Here is a 13,916-nt window from a genome sequence, read left to right on the forward strand (position 1 = left end):
ATTATTTGAGTTTTCTGGTGTAGTACTTTTTTTCTGATCGCGACCGACCGCGACAAGGCACAAGCGCTGTGCGGCCGCGGCAGCCATGATTACGGCGTGCACCCTTAATCCAGTCCAGCGGCACCAGCTCCAGCACCAGCTCCAGCATACACCCCCGAACCCAGGGCCCTCTGTTAAGCTTCTCCCGGACTTGCTTCTTGGTTAGTCGAGACGAATACATCGCGGCTCAGCCTCACTTTCGTGGACGTCGGCTTTACGGAGGATCTGTTGTCACTCGAGTTTTGTCTGTCGTTGACAGAGTTTCGCCGCCCTTCACGATTATCTATCGTTTGCATAGGTGAAACTGACCGCTATGAGTAACGTCCCTGCTGGTGCGATGCCGGATGTCGCATACCAACTGTGGCATTCGCAAGTCCAGGTCGAAGAGCGAAGGAAGGTAGTGGCTTACGTGTACGTTTCTCTTCCTCCCTGGCATCTAACGCTCTCACTAACATCCCGATCCGCAACAGTGCCTCGGCCCTCTCAAAGATGTCCGCCAAGATGGGCGTCGGCTCCGACCAAGTCGTCACAATCGCAACATCCTTCGAACGAAACCTCATGGACAAATGCTCCAACAAGAATGAATATATCACACGTGCTAAGGATCGTGTGTCGCATATTATGCAGCAGGGGAATCAAGCAGGCAATCAACCTCAACAACAACAATACGTGCAAAACACCGCTGCTGCCGCACAGGCTATGGCGGCCCAAGCGCAAGCGGGTGCGTTACAAGTACAACAAGCTGGCGGTGTTCCCGGTAATGCGGGACAAGACTTTACGATGCAGAACGGCTTCGTACCGCAACCTATGTCGCAAGCACAAAAACAGCAAATGGCACTCCAGCAGACTGCGGATCCATATCGTATGCAACAAGCATTGTTAGCGAAGCAACAGCAGGCTTTCCAGCAAAAGCAGAGATTGGCCGCCCAGCAGCAGGCGCAACAGACGCAGCAGGCTCAGCAGGCACAGCAGGCACAGGGTTTGCGGGCGAGCCCAAACGCCGTCATCATTCAGAAGCAGGCTTCTGCTGGGGCTGGTGGGCAGACTTTGTCGAATTTGAATCAGCCGCTTCATCATGCGCAGCAAGGGCAGCCGCAACAGCAGCAGCAGCAACAGGCGCAACAGCTGGGTCAACAGCAGCCGGGACAAGGGTACCCACCGAATGTCCCCATCTCGAGAGACCAGTTGTTGGCATTCGTTCGTAAAGCTCAAGCATGGAATAAGGCGCACGGAAAGGGCGAGATCCCGAAGGAGCAGTGGACGAATTGGCAGAGGTTACAGGAGATTTTGCGTTGGCAACAACAAGAAGATCAGAAAGCCCAGATTATGCAGGCTCAACAAGCGAAGCAGCAGGCCCAGCAACATGCTGCGTTGGCACAGCTTCCGCAGCAAGCTGGGCTTCAGCCTCCGCAAGGAGCGACACCGCGTGGCCAGCCGATTTCTTCCCCGGCCATGGGCCAACACATCCAACCCCATGGTCAACCCCAAAATCAACAAACAAACCCCGCCGCCGCTGCCGCTGCCGCTGCCGCCGTCGCCCAACAACGCAACCGAAATATGGCCGCCCTCATGTCCGTAACCATCCCTCCCCAATTCCGCGCCCAACTCCCCGGCCTCCCCGCCTCCGTCCAAAAATGGCAGCACGTCATCGACATGATGAAAGCTGGCAAAATGACGCGGGAGCAGACGGCGCATGTGAAGAAGGTTTGGCAGGAGCACGCGGGGATGGTGGAGAAGCAGCAGGCGGCGATGAGTGCGTTGGCGAGGCAACAGCAGCAGGCAGGACAAGTACAGCAGGGGCATGTGGGGCAGCAGCAGGGTGTGCAAGGTGTGCAAGCGGGTGGTATGACGATGCAGCAGCAACAGTTGTTGCAGCAGATTGCGGCACAACGGCAACAGCAGGCCCAGCGTGTTCAAGCTGAACAGGCAGCCCAACGCGCCGCGCAGCAACAGGCTCAACAAGCACAACAGCATGCGCAACAACAAGCCCAGTTTCAGCAGCCTAGACCCAGTGCTGGTCCTGGTTCTGGTGGACAGGTGTTCGACTTGACGTCGAGTCCGGCAATGCCGCAGAGTACCCCCGTGATGCAGAACGCTGTACCCATGCCGGAACCGAAGACTACACCGAAGAGGAAACGTGCGCCGCCGAAGCCGAAGAAGGAGGATGAGGCGCAGGCTCAGGCTGGGCAGCAGACGCCGGGATCGCAGGAGAGGAGTCAGAAGAGGCAGAAACCGGATTTGCATTTACAGACGATGCCGTCTGCGACGTTGCCTGTTGCTGCTCCAGTACAGCCTGTTGTTCAGCAGCAACAACCGGTTTCGCAGGCTGTTCAGGCTCAGCAAGTGGCACCGGCTCCGGCTGTTCCGGGGCAGCCTGCTGGTCCACAACCAGGTGCGCCTAAGTCTACCTCTATCGACTTACAACAGGTGCACAAGATTATTGAGGGTCCCAACGCTGAGTCTAAGGCGAAGATGATTCGTGACCTCGAAGAAGAGCGTGCGAAGGTGTCCAGGATTGATTTCAGCAGGAACAGCTTCTCGTTAACCGAACCGGAGAAAAAGCTTATGAGGACATTAATGAGGGACGTGCCGCAGTTCGTCCAAAGGATCAACACGATCATCATACCATTAGCATACCGCTTGGGCGAAGCCGACAGCTGGAGCAAGATGATGAAGGTCTCGCATGCTCTTGCACAGCAGCACAGGGGAATGGCGGAGGACAAGTATATCGCGAGGCCGGAGCAATTGGATTCGGCGAAGGTGTCTGTTGGGAGATTGTCGAAAGAGCTTGCGCAGAAGGCGGTTACTGGGATTGCTGAGGGTAGATTTCCGTGGCTCGGTTCTGTTAACCAGAATGCGGCTGCTGTGCCTGGACAGGTTCAAAAGCCGCCTCAGCAGGCTGTTCATCATCAGCAAGTTACTGGGTCTGCTCTCGCTGCTGCAGCAGCCGCCGCGCAACAGCAGCCTGTACCTGCTACGGGTATTTCGCCTGTTCCCGGCCAATCCCAGGGCGCGTTCAAGCACGGTCTCAAGCCTGAAGACTTGAAGCTTCCTACTGCTAAACGTCGCAAGACCCCTGGTTCAATGAGTGTCAGTCCTGCTATCGGCAGCGCTACTCTCCCGGGACAGATCCCAACCTCTGCGCCCTACGTCGACAAAGCTCAGCTGGAGGCCGAAGCCGCTGCTCAAGCCGCAAAAATCCAGGCCGAAGACGAAGAGTTTAAGAAGAGGCAAGAAGAGGCGAAGAAGAACTCCGATGCGTACCTCTTCAAGAAATGATCGAGAGCGCCATCGGTATCAAGAACGGACAGATCAAGTCGGAGAAGTCGCCTACGATTGCGTTCAGGGAGCCGCCTATTATTGGGCTTGAGAGTACCTACCCGAGTCCACCGTGGAGTGGCACGATGGCGCCTAGGTTGATTCGTGATGCGTTTGCTGGGTGTACTGATGTTTGGCATGGGCCGGAGGATCGTTTGCAGGAGATGAAGACAAAGAAGGAACCTGCTGTACCCGTTTTCGAGCCGGTCGGTGAGGAGTCGGCCAATTGGGATCCTCTTGGGCTGTTTGATGTGGGTAACTTCACTTGGGAAGGCCCGGTTGGCAAGGAGGAAGTGGAGGTAGCTGTGACTGCTGCTTCTTGATCAGGCAACCTGATTGACGAGAAGTGTGTTGCTTGAGGCTTTGGTCGCGATGTTTGAATGATTTTAACGTTAACGCTTTTGGGATGTTTCTTCTTGGGAATGCGACTGGTTATGGTTATGGATGGAGCTCTGGGGCTTTTGTGTGATTTAGGCTCGGTCTCAAAGAAAGATGAGCAGAGATTTTTAAGTGTTTGCTGACGTAATATATACGCGTGTTGAATTTCACTGTATTGTTGAACATATCCAAGTCCGTTGGCTGCCACAGCCGGTCCATATCCAGTCGCGATCAGTACGAATAACATGACGTGCGCATCATAGGCCAGCCCGGTCATGCCCATGATTCTCCGTTGCTGAATTTAGATGCACCTAGCTGCTTCCCTTCTTGCCTTTCTACGAATTTCAGTTATTATGGAAGGTTCTCTCGGTTGCCAGATTTAAGCTTAAACGGCTCGTGCGTCACGCCGCGGCGCGCCGGCGGCAAATCAAACCGACGCTAGGGCCCAGGCGAGCTTGAACGTAGACGAACAGCAGCTGCGAATGAACACAATTGATCCAAGAGGAAATTACGAAGCAAACATGCCATCTACGAAGAGTCTCACCCTTGCGAGTACGTTGAAGCTCAACGACGGGAATGAGATCCCTTATATGGGTCTCGGTGTGTGGAAATCGAGCACCTGCGACACCGCCGTGACCGCGGCCTTGAAGAATAACTACAGGCACATCGGTACGTAGCCGATTGATCCTTCGTTACCATTGCTAACGAGTGTACAGATACCGCCCGTGCATACGGTAACGAGCGCGAAGTCGGCGAAGGGATCCGCGCCTCCGGCGTTCCCCGCTCCGAGATCTTCGTCACTTCAAAAATCAACGACGAAGACCACGGCTACGACTCTACCCTCCGCTGCGTCGACGAATCGCTCGAACTCCTAGGTCTCGACTACATCGACCTCTACCTTATCCACAACCCCCGCTCCGGAACCGAAAAGCGTCTGGAGACGTGGCGGGCGCTCGAGAAATGTGTAAAAGATGGGAAGGTAAGGAGTATTGGAGTTAGTAACTACGCTCCTCGCCATATCCAGGAAATCTTGGATTTGAGCCCGAAGATCAAGCCTGCGTTGAATCAGATTGAGTTACATCCGTACTCGCAGCAACGCGAGATCACGGATTACTGTAAGGAGAAGGGAATAGCGCTCGCTGCGTATGCGCCCTTGACCCGATGCAAGCATTTTGACAAACCAGAGGTCGTTAAGGTAGCTGAGAAACACGGTGTCACGACACCCCAGGTTCTTGTTCGGTGGAACCTGGAGAAGGGGTATGTCGTGTTGCCCAAGTCCGAGAAGGAGGAGCGTATCAAGAGTAATGCGGATGCGTACGGGTTCAGCTTGGATGAGGAGGATATGAAGTTGTTGGACACTTGTGATAAGGGTGACTGTTCTGGCATGGTGTGTTCGTGGAGACCCATGAGCATTCCTTAGACTTATAGCGATATTCAAGATACCCAATAACATAGTTGATAGAAGAAACTGCCCCTCTCTCTCCCCGTTCAGAACCATCGCAAACAAGGCTGATGATGTAACCCAACAGCTCACCTTCTCCAACCCCAATGACCACAGTCAATCCTCCTTTGACGCAAGACCTAACAAATGCAGATTGTAAATAAACTCCAGGCTGAATAAAATACCCATAAACTCCTGCTCAGAAATAAAACCATGTGTAAATCGTCTACTCGTACTCTCAGTATCTTTTCAAATGTCCTTGTCCTCTTATCGCATACTTTCCCCTGCTTCCTCTCGTACACGTTCACACTACTCCTCAATCACACCGTTAAACCACTCGTGTTCCAGAACTTCCGTCATCGTCGGGCGCTCGGAGATCGTTCGGTTGAGCATCCGCTGCACGAGATCCAGACTGGCTTCGCTCATAACGAAGGGGATGCGGAGGTCTCGGTCCATGATCTCGTCAATGTTGTAGAAGGGGTTCTCCTTGTAGATCATGGTGTACAGCAAGATACCCGCAGCCCAGACATCCTGCGGCGGTCCCTTGTAATTCTCACCGCGAAGCATCTCAGGACTACAATAGTCGATCGTTCCAACGAAGGTATCGAACGGGCCGTTGCGGATGTATGTCGCACTACCAAAGTCGATCAACTTGACCTTGATGTCAGAGACTGTAAACGGCTTTCCTCCCTTTAACTTCCTCGGCGGATCGACAACGATGTTTTCATCCTTGATGTCGCGGTGGACAATGCCGAGATCGTGCAAGTGCTTCAACGCCCTAGCGACTTGAACGTAGATAGACCGGCACTCGTCCTCACCCATGTTGAGGTTCAACTCGATGTAGTCAAACAAATCCATACCAGTGCACGGCTCCATCTCGATGTAGAAGTTGGCCTCGTCCTCAAAAAACGACTGCATTTTCACGATGTTCGTATGAGGCTGCTTGTTGACAAAGTCAAGGACATGGATCTCGAGCGGGATAGTTCCGTAACCACGGTGACGAGCCCAGTTGTCCACCAGAATCTTGTCCTTGTGAACATACTTAAGGACAGCCTTGCGACTGGGCTTCCGCTTGTACCTGGCGAGCTTGACTTCTCCGTAAGCACCTTTGCCAAGTTCCTCAACGATGGTGAAATCTTCGAGCTTCTTCGGCTTATCGGCAAGCTCCTCGACTTCACTCTGCTCGGCACTCGTGTCCTGAGGCGAGATGATGGAACTCTCCGGCTGAGCAAGGGTATCGATCTCCTCAAGCTTCTCGACAACAACACTTTCATCAATGACTTGCTCGTGCTTGCTACGATTGAAGTGAGCCTCATTCATCTCACGTCCGTACGTAACCCACAAAGCATACATCTTCTTCCTGTCCGTGTCATGCTCGTTGATGACAACGCGCATTTGCACGTCCACTTCGTATGTGCCTCCATCACGGTGCTTAGCCAACAAACCACGTGGCTCCAAGAGGAGCTTCGCTTGCAACTCATTGGGAGTAATGGTCGCATTCGACTTAGATCCATTGCTCACGAGCTTGGCTCGGCGGAATGACATCTCAGGGAAGACAGCGCCCTCCTCAAAGTCCGCGTCCTCGATATCGCGGAACCAAGTGAGAAGCTCATCAAACTCCGGCAAGAACTCCGAAATGTGGGTGTTCGTCGGGTTCGGCACACCAAATAAGGCGTTTGCGAAGACGGGGTTTGAGGAAGCAATGGTCATACCATCGGCGTAGAGAATGATCATACCAGCAATATCAGGTAACGTGTGCACCTTCAGGGTGATCTTGCGCTCAATCTGCTCAACAGCGTCACTCTGCTCCCTGCGAACCTCAATAGCGCAGGGGAACGCCATGCCAGCCTTAGTCCTACCAGAGAAGGTAAAGTCTCTGGCAACCTGAGAGAAGTGGATGTTACCATCTTCGGCCTGAGGAATGCTAGGCACGTAAAGCGCCAGGTCCTCCCCTTCAGACACCTCTCCGAAACTCTTCTGAACCTCGCCAGTAGCGCTGGCAATTTTCCCTGCGACATTGACCTCAATCTCAGAAACACGCTCCTGAATCTTCTCAAAGACCCAGACAAGGTATTTGCCCTTCTTCTCCTTGCACCAACAACTTGCGCTGGCGGTCGTTCCATCCTTCCTCTTGATGGGCAGAACGTTACCGCACAAGATGACATGACCAGTGTTATCGCCACTTTCATCCTCCAAAAGACTTGCCGCAACCTGTAGATCCTCCAAGCTAGTTCTCCTGCTGGGTCCGTGCGCTGTCGGGATAGCAAGAGAGTTTGCTCGCGATCCCGCCCGAGAGGCAGAAATAATGGACGAGATAAGCTTCTCTTCGAGCCACGATCGTCGCTCCTCTGAGACAACATCAATCAAACTCGTCTTCCTAACCTCCTCATGAGTGAGACCGAACACACGTAAAGCCACATCATTCGCACTCAAGATCTTCCAAGGGGCGGAGATGCCTGTCGTAACGATAGCCTGCTGGGAGTTAACGTATTTGGTGGGTGCGGTGTGAAGGATGGGCGAATAACCCGAGTGTGCTGAAGCTGAGGTGGGTGGATCTGCCAGGGAGTAAGGCTTGGAGATAACGTCAAGAAGCTTAGTCTGCAGCGTAAGGGGACCAGTGTCGGTGTATGTTCGTTTCAAGTTCGCACGGTCCTCTGGTCCTGGTCCTTCCACGTCGATGGCCGGTGTATGTATATGCGGCACGGTAATCGTAGTGCTGCCAGTCTTGTGGCTCGAACCTGTCGTAGACCGTGATCCCTTCTTCCTCCCTCCAATCCATATCGCTTCATCATCTGACTCCTCATCAATCTCATCATCATCCTCCTTCTCAGCACCATCCTCGATGGCACTCTCTTCCTGCGTGGACACGCCCTTCGCTCGCATATAGTCATCCAAGGTGTTGCGCTCAATCGGTGCACTGCCAACATCCATCTTCACTGTATCGTTGCTGTCATTCCTCGCACTTCTCGGAATCAAGTGTGCACTCTCCAACAACCCTACAAGTTGAGCTTCTTCAGTATTCGGCGCAAGCTTGGCCTCAGCCCTCGCTTGCGCGGACGTCACACTCGGCGCCTGTAATCGGTCGCGCATGTAGTCGACGCTTTTTCTGAGCAGTGACTGACGGTGGTTCTGGAGAAGGGTGTTCGGTTCATGTGGAGCAAAGGAGAATGAATGCAGAGATTCGGAAGGGAAGCGAATGAAGTCTTCCGCCAAAGTTGCTGATGAAAGAACTGGCGATGCCGGCGCGGTCTTTGCGCCGCCAGTGCCTATCATGGCAGGGATGTTGACCTGGGAACCGCGTATACGTCGAAGGCCGTTTGCGAATGACGCGTGATCTGCTTCCTTCAAACGGTGCTCGGTCGCTCTGAACGGTCAACAGTCAGTAAACCGGTGTTAGAGAGGATACGTCATGCAACAACATACCGTCTCCACTCCGCCAAGTCCATCTGATCCGGGTCAAACCTGACTTGTCTGCCTTGCTCCAGAAAGTATGCAATCCGCTCATCTATCAAGACTGCGGTCAGCTTCCCTTCCCATCACTCGCAACCACTCCGCCGGCAGCCGAGATGCCGATTCGCCTGCAGAGAGGCAAAGCCACTCACCCTTTGGACTACTCGCGAGACTGTACGACTTGAAGGCAGACGGCATCCTGTGGACACAGACAGACGAAAACTTCGATGAAGATGCTTCAAGATGCTGGTGATTTGCGGTCAGGGCTCTCACTATATTTTCTGCTTGTCGCGTGTGCGTTGAGTCGACTTTTGGCTGCGCGCCGCAGTCACTGCGCCAGATGCGGAATATCGGTGGGATGAGACCAAATATTAGGGGACGAGACATTTTGACACCTGAGTGGGACAGCAAGCATGCATGCCGACGAGATATTGATTAGGTGTTTATAGTTCGATGAATGTATGCTAGATTGTGTTGCTTCTCGAGACGATGTAGGTGACATTCACTCGTCGTCACCTTCATCCTCTTCACCTTCATCATCATTCCTTCTTCTCTTATTTCTCCTTCCATTTGCCTGCGACGCTGCTTGCCTCCTCTGCAAATCTTCCCTCGCAGCCTCCGCCCTCTGCTCATTGATGTCCTCACCCGCGGCACCATGTAGTTTCTCAATAAGATTCTCCGGCAACGGCCCCTCTCCGGCTTCGTAGACTTCCTTCACCAGTGCCACGACACCATCCATGCCAATCTCCTTTTTCGCACGCGGACCAAGGTGGTAGTCCTGCTTGTTCTCGTCACTGGTGGGGTCTCGCGCTTTTGTAAGGTAACCAGTTCGAACCATCTTTGCGAGTATGTCTGAGGTTTGTCCGCATATTGTTTCCTCGTTGATTTGGAGTCGAGTGAGATATCGGTACAGTCCATCTGTAATCTAGGTCAGCATTCATCCCTGAATAATGTCGAGAAGACCTACCTTCTGACAGTGTTCTCCCATTCAGCATCACTAATGAAACAACCAGGTTCACCAGTCCCATAAACTGCGCATCCACATAGTTGTCTGGCACGATAATTGCCTTGTACTCCTGTGGCAGAATCGTCACCAACATCCATGACTTCGACGTCGTAGCAGCGCTCGCACTTGCTCCTTGTTTCCGTTTTTGTGTTGCAGTCAGGTGTTTCTCCTTTGCTGGTAGTTCGATCATCTCCATCCCCAGTGTTGCCCGAAGACGCTCTTGGGTTTTATCAAAGACACGCTTGAACTCCCGGGAGTTGCCTTCGAGGACTGGGTAGACGATGTCAGCAATCCTGAGCAGCTGACAGGGATACGGCATGTACCTTTCTTTCCAATCTCATCTCGTCGTATTGGTGATCTCGTGTACTCGCAAGCTATCGCCAGTCTGACGAAGTTCTTGACTAGTCTTTGCAAGTCCTGTGAAATTGTTAGACGCTGTCAAGCTTGCGCTATCAAGTGGTACCTCCTGGTTGAGCCCTCTGGAAGATCCGGCCCCTCCTTCCTCGAAGTCACCTTCTTCTTCCTCCCCTCTCCTCCTTTGCGTCTGCGTCCGCGGAGTATCGGCCTCGTCGTCCGAGTCAGCGGTCTACAAACGCGTCAGTCCCCATAGCACGCAGCATTTAACAGGCGCAACACACCCTTCGTGCTCCTCTCGGCATGATTGAATGCTTTCTGTCTTTCGAGTCTGGCGGACGCGTCTTGGGTGTACGACGCGGCTAAAAGTGCCTGGATGCAGCTCAAGAGCACTTGAGGTGTTGCAGGAGCACCCATACCATAGCAGTTGGGGGAAAATTCAAGTTGGCATTGGAGCTTGGAAACCTTCGCTTGATCCGAAAATAACCTTCAACTGATACCTCTCATAAGCATAGCCATTCCTATATGGCACCCAACCGACATCCAAATCACCTGAGACGCCCGTGTAATCCTCATATATCATGACCGGTCCCTGTCAATCCTCTATTCCTCCTGCTCTGGCTCCTCCTCATCTTCCCCTCCTTCCACATTCTCGTCATTATCTACCTCTTCCTCTTCATCACTTGTGTGCCCACTCACGTCACTATCATACTCCTCCGCAATATCATCATCACTCGCATTGCCCTCAAAATCATCATCCTCCTCATCGTCATCATCCAAATCCATCTTCTCAAAGCTCGTCGCTACAGGTCTGTTTCCTGCGATGCCCTTTGTCACCTCATTCACTATCCGGTTCATCTCTTTGTCAGGAATCTCCCCGTTCACGAGCTCAGATTTGAGCTCCGTCTTGGCCTTGCGAGCTGCTGAGAGTGATGCGTCTGTCAAGTCGTGCTTCTTGATATACCGATCAACGCCAGGATAGTCCCCTTGATCCAACATAGAGAACTCCACATCTTCCTCGTCATCTCCTCCCTTAGCGACAGTGAACACCACATTAAACGTCCGCTGCAACACGCTCGTATACGTCACCCTCCTGATCCTATCCAACTCAAACAACACAACAGGCCTCTTAAACCCAAACACCACCCCCGTTTCCAAAAAGAACAGATACCCATCCTTTGAACCACGGTGTGCAGCGACGTGGTACGCTTTCTCCCCCTTCCGATGCGCTTGGGGGATAGCGGAGACAAACTCGCTCGCCAACGAGATCACGAGCTTCGTATCCTCATCCAGCGCATCTCTCAAAACAGCCGAGATCAAACTCTTGTAACCCTTCAAATCATCCTCCGCCAAGAACCCCACTACGCTCCCCGAGAACACACCCTGCTTCGGCGCACTATCCGGCACAGTAAAGACGATACTTTCCCGTACCTCTGCATCCCCTTTACCTTCCTCCCTTGCTGGAAAGATACAAAAACTCCATTGCCGTGCGGCTTTGTCTGGCACGGGGAGGCATGCGACACTTCCTACTTTATCTAGCTCGATCATGAATTCGGCGTCTCCGCCAGCGGGGTGGGCGACGAGGTGGGTTGGAGTGATGGTAAGGGTGAGTTTCTTGCGTTGAGGGGCGGTAAACGAGATGTCTTTGATTGTGAGGAGGGCGTCAGACGTGGTAACATTGGATGTAGCAGCAGGTGCTGGAGTGTCAAGTTTGCGCTTCTTTGACGATGATTCGGATCCGTCTGAGGCAGTGTTACTCGATGAATTTGCTGCCTTTAGCGATGCGATATATGATGAAAGACGAATGAAGATATCTGCGGTTGTCATATCCGAGACTGTACTTGCGGTCAGTTCGGCAATGACTGCGCAGCGGAATAGAAGATCTCACTGATGAGCTTCTCGACTGCCGGTCTCAAATCCTCAGGGAACTCATTCAGAAAAGCCAATGGTTCCGACATTTTTGCTTGGTTGCTTGTGCGTTTGGCTGCTCGAGCTCGAATGAGGCTGATCTACGCGACTCAATTTGGCTGCAGCACGGAAGCGTGGGGTACGTGAGCACGTGAAGCACAAAAACAGGACAATTGCGGGACTTTCTTGGACGGAATTGGTATGTTGTATTCTGCTCATGCGCTTGTATGACTGCGCAATGGTGGTTACTCGTCATCACTCGCACTTCCATACCCCCCTGCTCCTCCTTCGTCCTCTGACACCACATCCGCTCCATTGACGTTCGACATAGTGTATGACACTTCCGCCTTCTGCAGCAGCCATCTAACCTCTTCCAACTCGTCCGGTACATAATCCGCAGCCTTTTCATTATGCTTATTCTTGATTCTTGGGTCCGCGCCAGCATCCACCAAAAGCTCCATGCAACTTATAGCGTCTTGTCGCTCATCGGGTTTCGAGAGGTTCTTGGCAGCGAGATGTAGTGGTGTTTCGGCTTCAATTCGAGTTATAGGGTCGACCTCGAGGCCTTCTTGGTCGAGGAGGATGTCGAGGCATTCGACGGAGGAGTACGTGGCGGTTAGGTGAAGGGGAGTGTTGCCTAAAGGATCTCGGGTTTCGTTGAGGAAATCGGCGAGCGATATACTTGCTGGTAGATTGGAAAGGACTTCGTGTAGTAGAGAGGTATTGTTGGACCGGCAGGCGGCGATAAGGACTTCCTCTGTACGTTATCATGTCAGAATGGCCTTCCAACGGAAAGCCGGGATGGCTTCATACGAGGAGAAGCGCCTTCGTCAGACATTTCGTGGTTCTCAAGAGTGAGAGAGTTTACTTGACGGGTTACTTGATCAATTGAGGCCAGCTCTGAATGTTAGGCATCGGTAACGTAGCTTTCGTCACAGGCTGATACATCCAGGGGGGCTGAGGTACGGCCGGATACGGGCTGGATACGGGGAGGGGCCATTCCTGCTGACTTTTACATTGTCACAAAGGCAATATCGAACTCTATCTACCCTATTGACCGACTCTCTTGGGGCGGTAGCTGGTTAGGGTTCACCAAGCCCTGACTGCGCAGCGCAGTTGACTCCCCGCCACACCCGCCCGCGAAATTTACGGTTTGGATTGCTCCACCGAAAGAGTCCCGAGATCCTCGTCCACCACCCAGCCCAGCAATCATGTCCGAGTTCCAGCGCCAAGTTGTCATCGACGCCAAGTGAGTACTCTTCAATCGAGCATTATCGTCTCTTCCCCGTTCCCAGATCATAAGCTGACCGTTGTCTTTTTTTCTTGTGTTAAGGGGTCACCTCCTCGGTCGTCTCGCTTCGACCGTTGCCAAGGAGCTCCTTAACGGAAGCAAGATCGTCGTGGTCCGCTGCGAAGCGTGAGTGACCCTCTTCTATACCACTTTAACCCAAATCTCCGCTGTCTCCACGAGTTCTTCGTTGCGTTGGACATGAGAGGGTAGTGAGAGCCGCTTGGCTAATACAGGTACTTTTTTACAGCATCGAGATCTCCGGCGAGTTCTTCCGCAACAAGCTCAAGTTCCACGCCTACCTCCGCAAGGCTAACCGCTTCAACCCCACTCGTGGTCCCTTCCACTTCCGCGCTCCTTCCCGTGTCTTCTACAAGACCATCCGTGGTATGATTCCCCACAAGACCGCCCGCGGTATGGCTGCTCTCGAGCGCCTTAAGGTCTTCGAGGGTATCCCCACCCCCTACGACAAGGTCAAGCGCCAGGTCGTTCCCCAGGCCCTCCGTGTCCTCCGCTTGAAGCCTGGACGCAAGTACTGCACTGTCGGTCGTCTCTCCAAGGAGGTCGGATGGAAGTACGAGGGTGTCGTCGAGCGCCTCGAGGAGCGCAGAAAGGTTAAGTCCGCTGCCTACTACGCCAAGAAGAAGGCTGTCGACGCCAAGAAGGAGACCGCCACCAAGGCTCAGGCTGAGGTCAACGGCAAGTTGGCTGCTCTCGGTTACTAGATTTTTTCT

The 13,916-nt window shown here is 53.1% G+C and overlaps 8 protein-coding genes across 8 annotated transcripts; 3 read left to right on the forward strand and 5 right to left on the reverse strand.

Moving 5' to 3' along the window:
- Positions 1-123: 123 nt before the first annotated feature.
- Positions 124-3,318, forward strand: SAICODRAFT_73031 (uncharacterized protein; the record flags this gene model as incomplete). The annotated part of the gene is made up of 2 exons (XM_019170818.1): positions 124-450; positions 510-3,318. The coding sequence occupies exons 1-2, from the start codon at positions 353-355 to the stop codon at positions 3,316-3,318; spliced, it is 2,907 nt and encodes a 968-aa protein (XP_019021928.1). The 5' UTR covers positions 124-352.
- A 48-nt stretch (positions 3,319-3,366) lies between these two features.
- SAICODRAFT_163476 (uncharacterized protein) lies at positions 3,367-3,919 on the reverse strand (the record flags this gene model as incomplete). Its single annotated transcript, XM_019165647.1, has 1 exon — positions 3,367-3,919. A coding segment is annotated over one exon (504 nt), but the record flags the coding sequence as incomplete, so codon positions are not given.
- A 406-nt stretch (positions 3,920-4,325) lies between these two features.
- Positions 4,326-5,155, forward strand: SAICODRAFT_36794 (Aldo/keto reductase; the record flags this gene model as incomplete). The annotated part of the gene is made up of 2 exons (XM_019168523.1): positions 4,326-4,404; positions 4,452-5,155. 2 exons carry the CDS (start codon positions 4,326-4,328, stop codon positions 5,153-5,155), a joined length of 783 nt encoding a protein of 260 aa, XP_019021930.1.
- Positions 5,156-5,485: 330 nt separating this feature from the next.
- SAICODRAFT_27189 (uncharacterized protein) lies at positions 5,486-9,013 on the reverse strand (the record flags this gene model as incomplete). The annotated part of the gene is made up of 3 exons (XM_019167010.1): positions 5,486-8,540; positions 8,600-8,681; positions 8,779-9,013. 3 exons carry the CDS (start codon positions 9,011-9,013, stop codon positions 5,486-5,488), a joined length of 3,372 nt encoding a protein of 1,123 aa, XP_019021931.1.
- Positions 9,014-9,041: 28 nt separating this feature from the next.
- Positions 9,042-10,291, reverse strand: SAICODRAFT_73034 (MAGE-domain-containing protein; the record flags this gene model as incomplete). Its single annotated transcript, XM_019170819.1, has 5 exons — positions 9,042-9,544; positions 9,594-9,902; positions 9,956-10,049; positions 10,096-10,218; positions 10,271-10,291. The coding sequence occupies 5 exons, from the start codon at positions 10,289-10,291 to the stop codon at positions 9,129-9,131; spliced, it is 963 nt and encodes a 320-aa protein (XP_019021932.1). The 3' UTR covers positions 9,042-9,128.
- A 298-nt stretch (positions 10,292-10,589) lies between these two features.
- SAICODRAFT_9469 (Rtt106-domain-containing protein) lies at positions 10,590-11,944 on the reverse strand (the record flags this gene model as incomplete). The annotated part of the gene is made up of 2 exons (XM_019171951.1): positions 10,590-11,821; positions 11,875-11,944. 2 exons carry the CDS (start codon positions 11,942-11,944, stop codon positions 10,590-10,592), a joined length of 1,302 nt encoding a protein of 433 aa, XP_019021933.1.
- A 276-nt stretch (positions 11,945-12,220) lies between these two features.
- On the reverse strand, positions 12,221-12,732 carry SAICODRAFT_48530 (ankyrin; the record flags this gene model as incomplete). The annotated part of the gene is made up of 2 exons (XM_019168930.1): positions 12,221-12,651; positions 12,708-12,732. Coding segments are annotated over 2 exons (456 nt in total), but the record flags the coding sequence as incomplete, so codon positions are not given.
- Positions 12,733-13,090: 358 nt separating this feature from the next.
- On the forward strand, positions 13,091-13,907 carry SAICODRAFT_21177 (ribosomal protein L13; the record flags this gene model as incomplete). Its single annotated transcript, XM_019166385.1, has 3 exons — positions 13,091-13,143; positions 13,228-13,311; positions 13,433-13,907. Exons 1-3 carry the CDS (start codon positions 13,106-13,108, stop codon positions 13,905-13,907), a joined length of 597 nt encoding a protein of 198 aa, XP_019021935.1. The 5' UTR covers positions 13,091-13,105.
- Between the last annotated feature and the right edge of the window lie 9 nt (positions 13,908-13,916).

This window comes from Saitoella complicata, assembly GCF_001661265.1.
Source record: "Saitoella complicata NRRL Y-17804 unplaced genomic scaffold SAICOscaffold_23, whole genome shotgun sequence".
Lineage (NCBI taxonomy): Eukaryota > Fungi > Ascomycota > Saitoellomycetes > Saitoellales > Saitoellaceae > Saitoella > Saitoella complicata.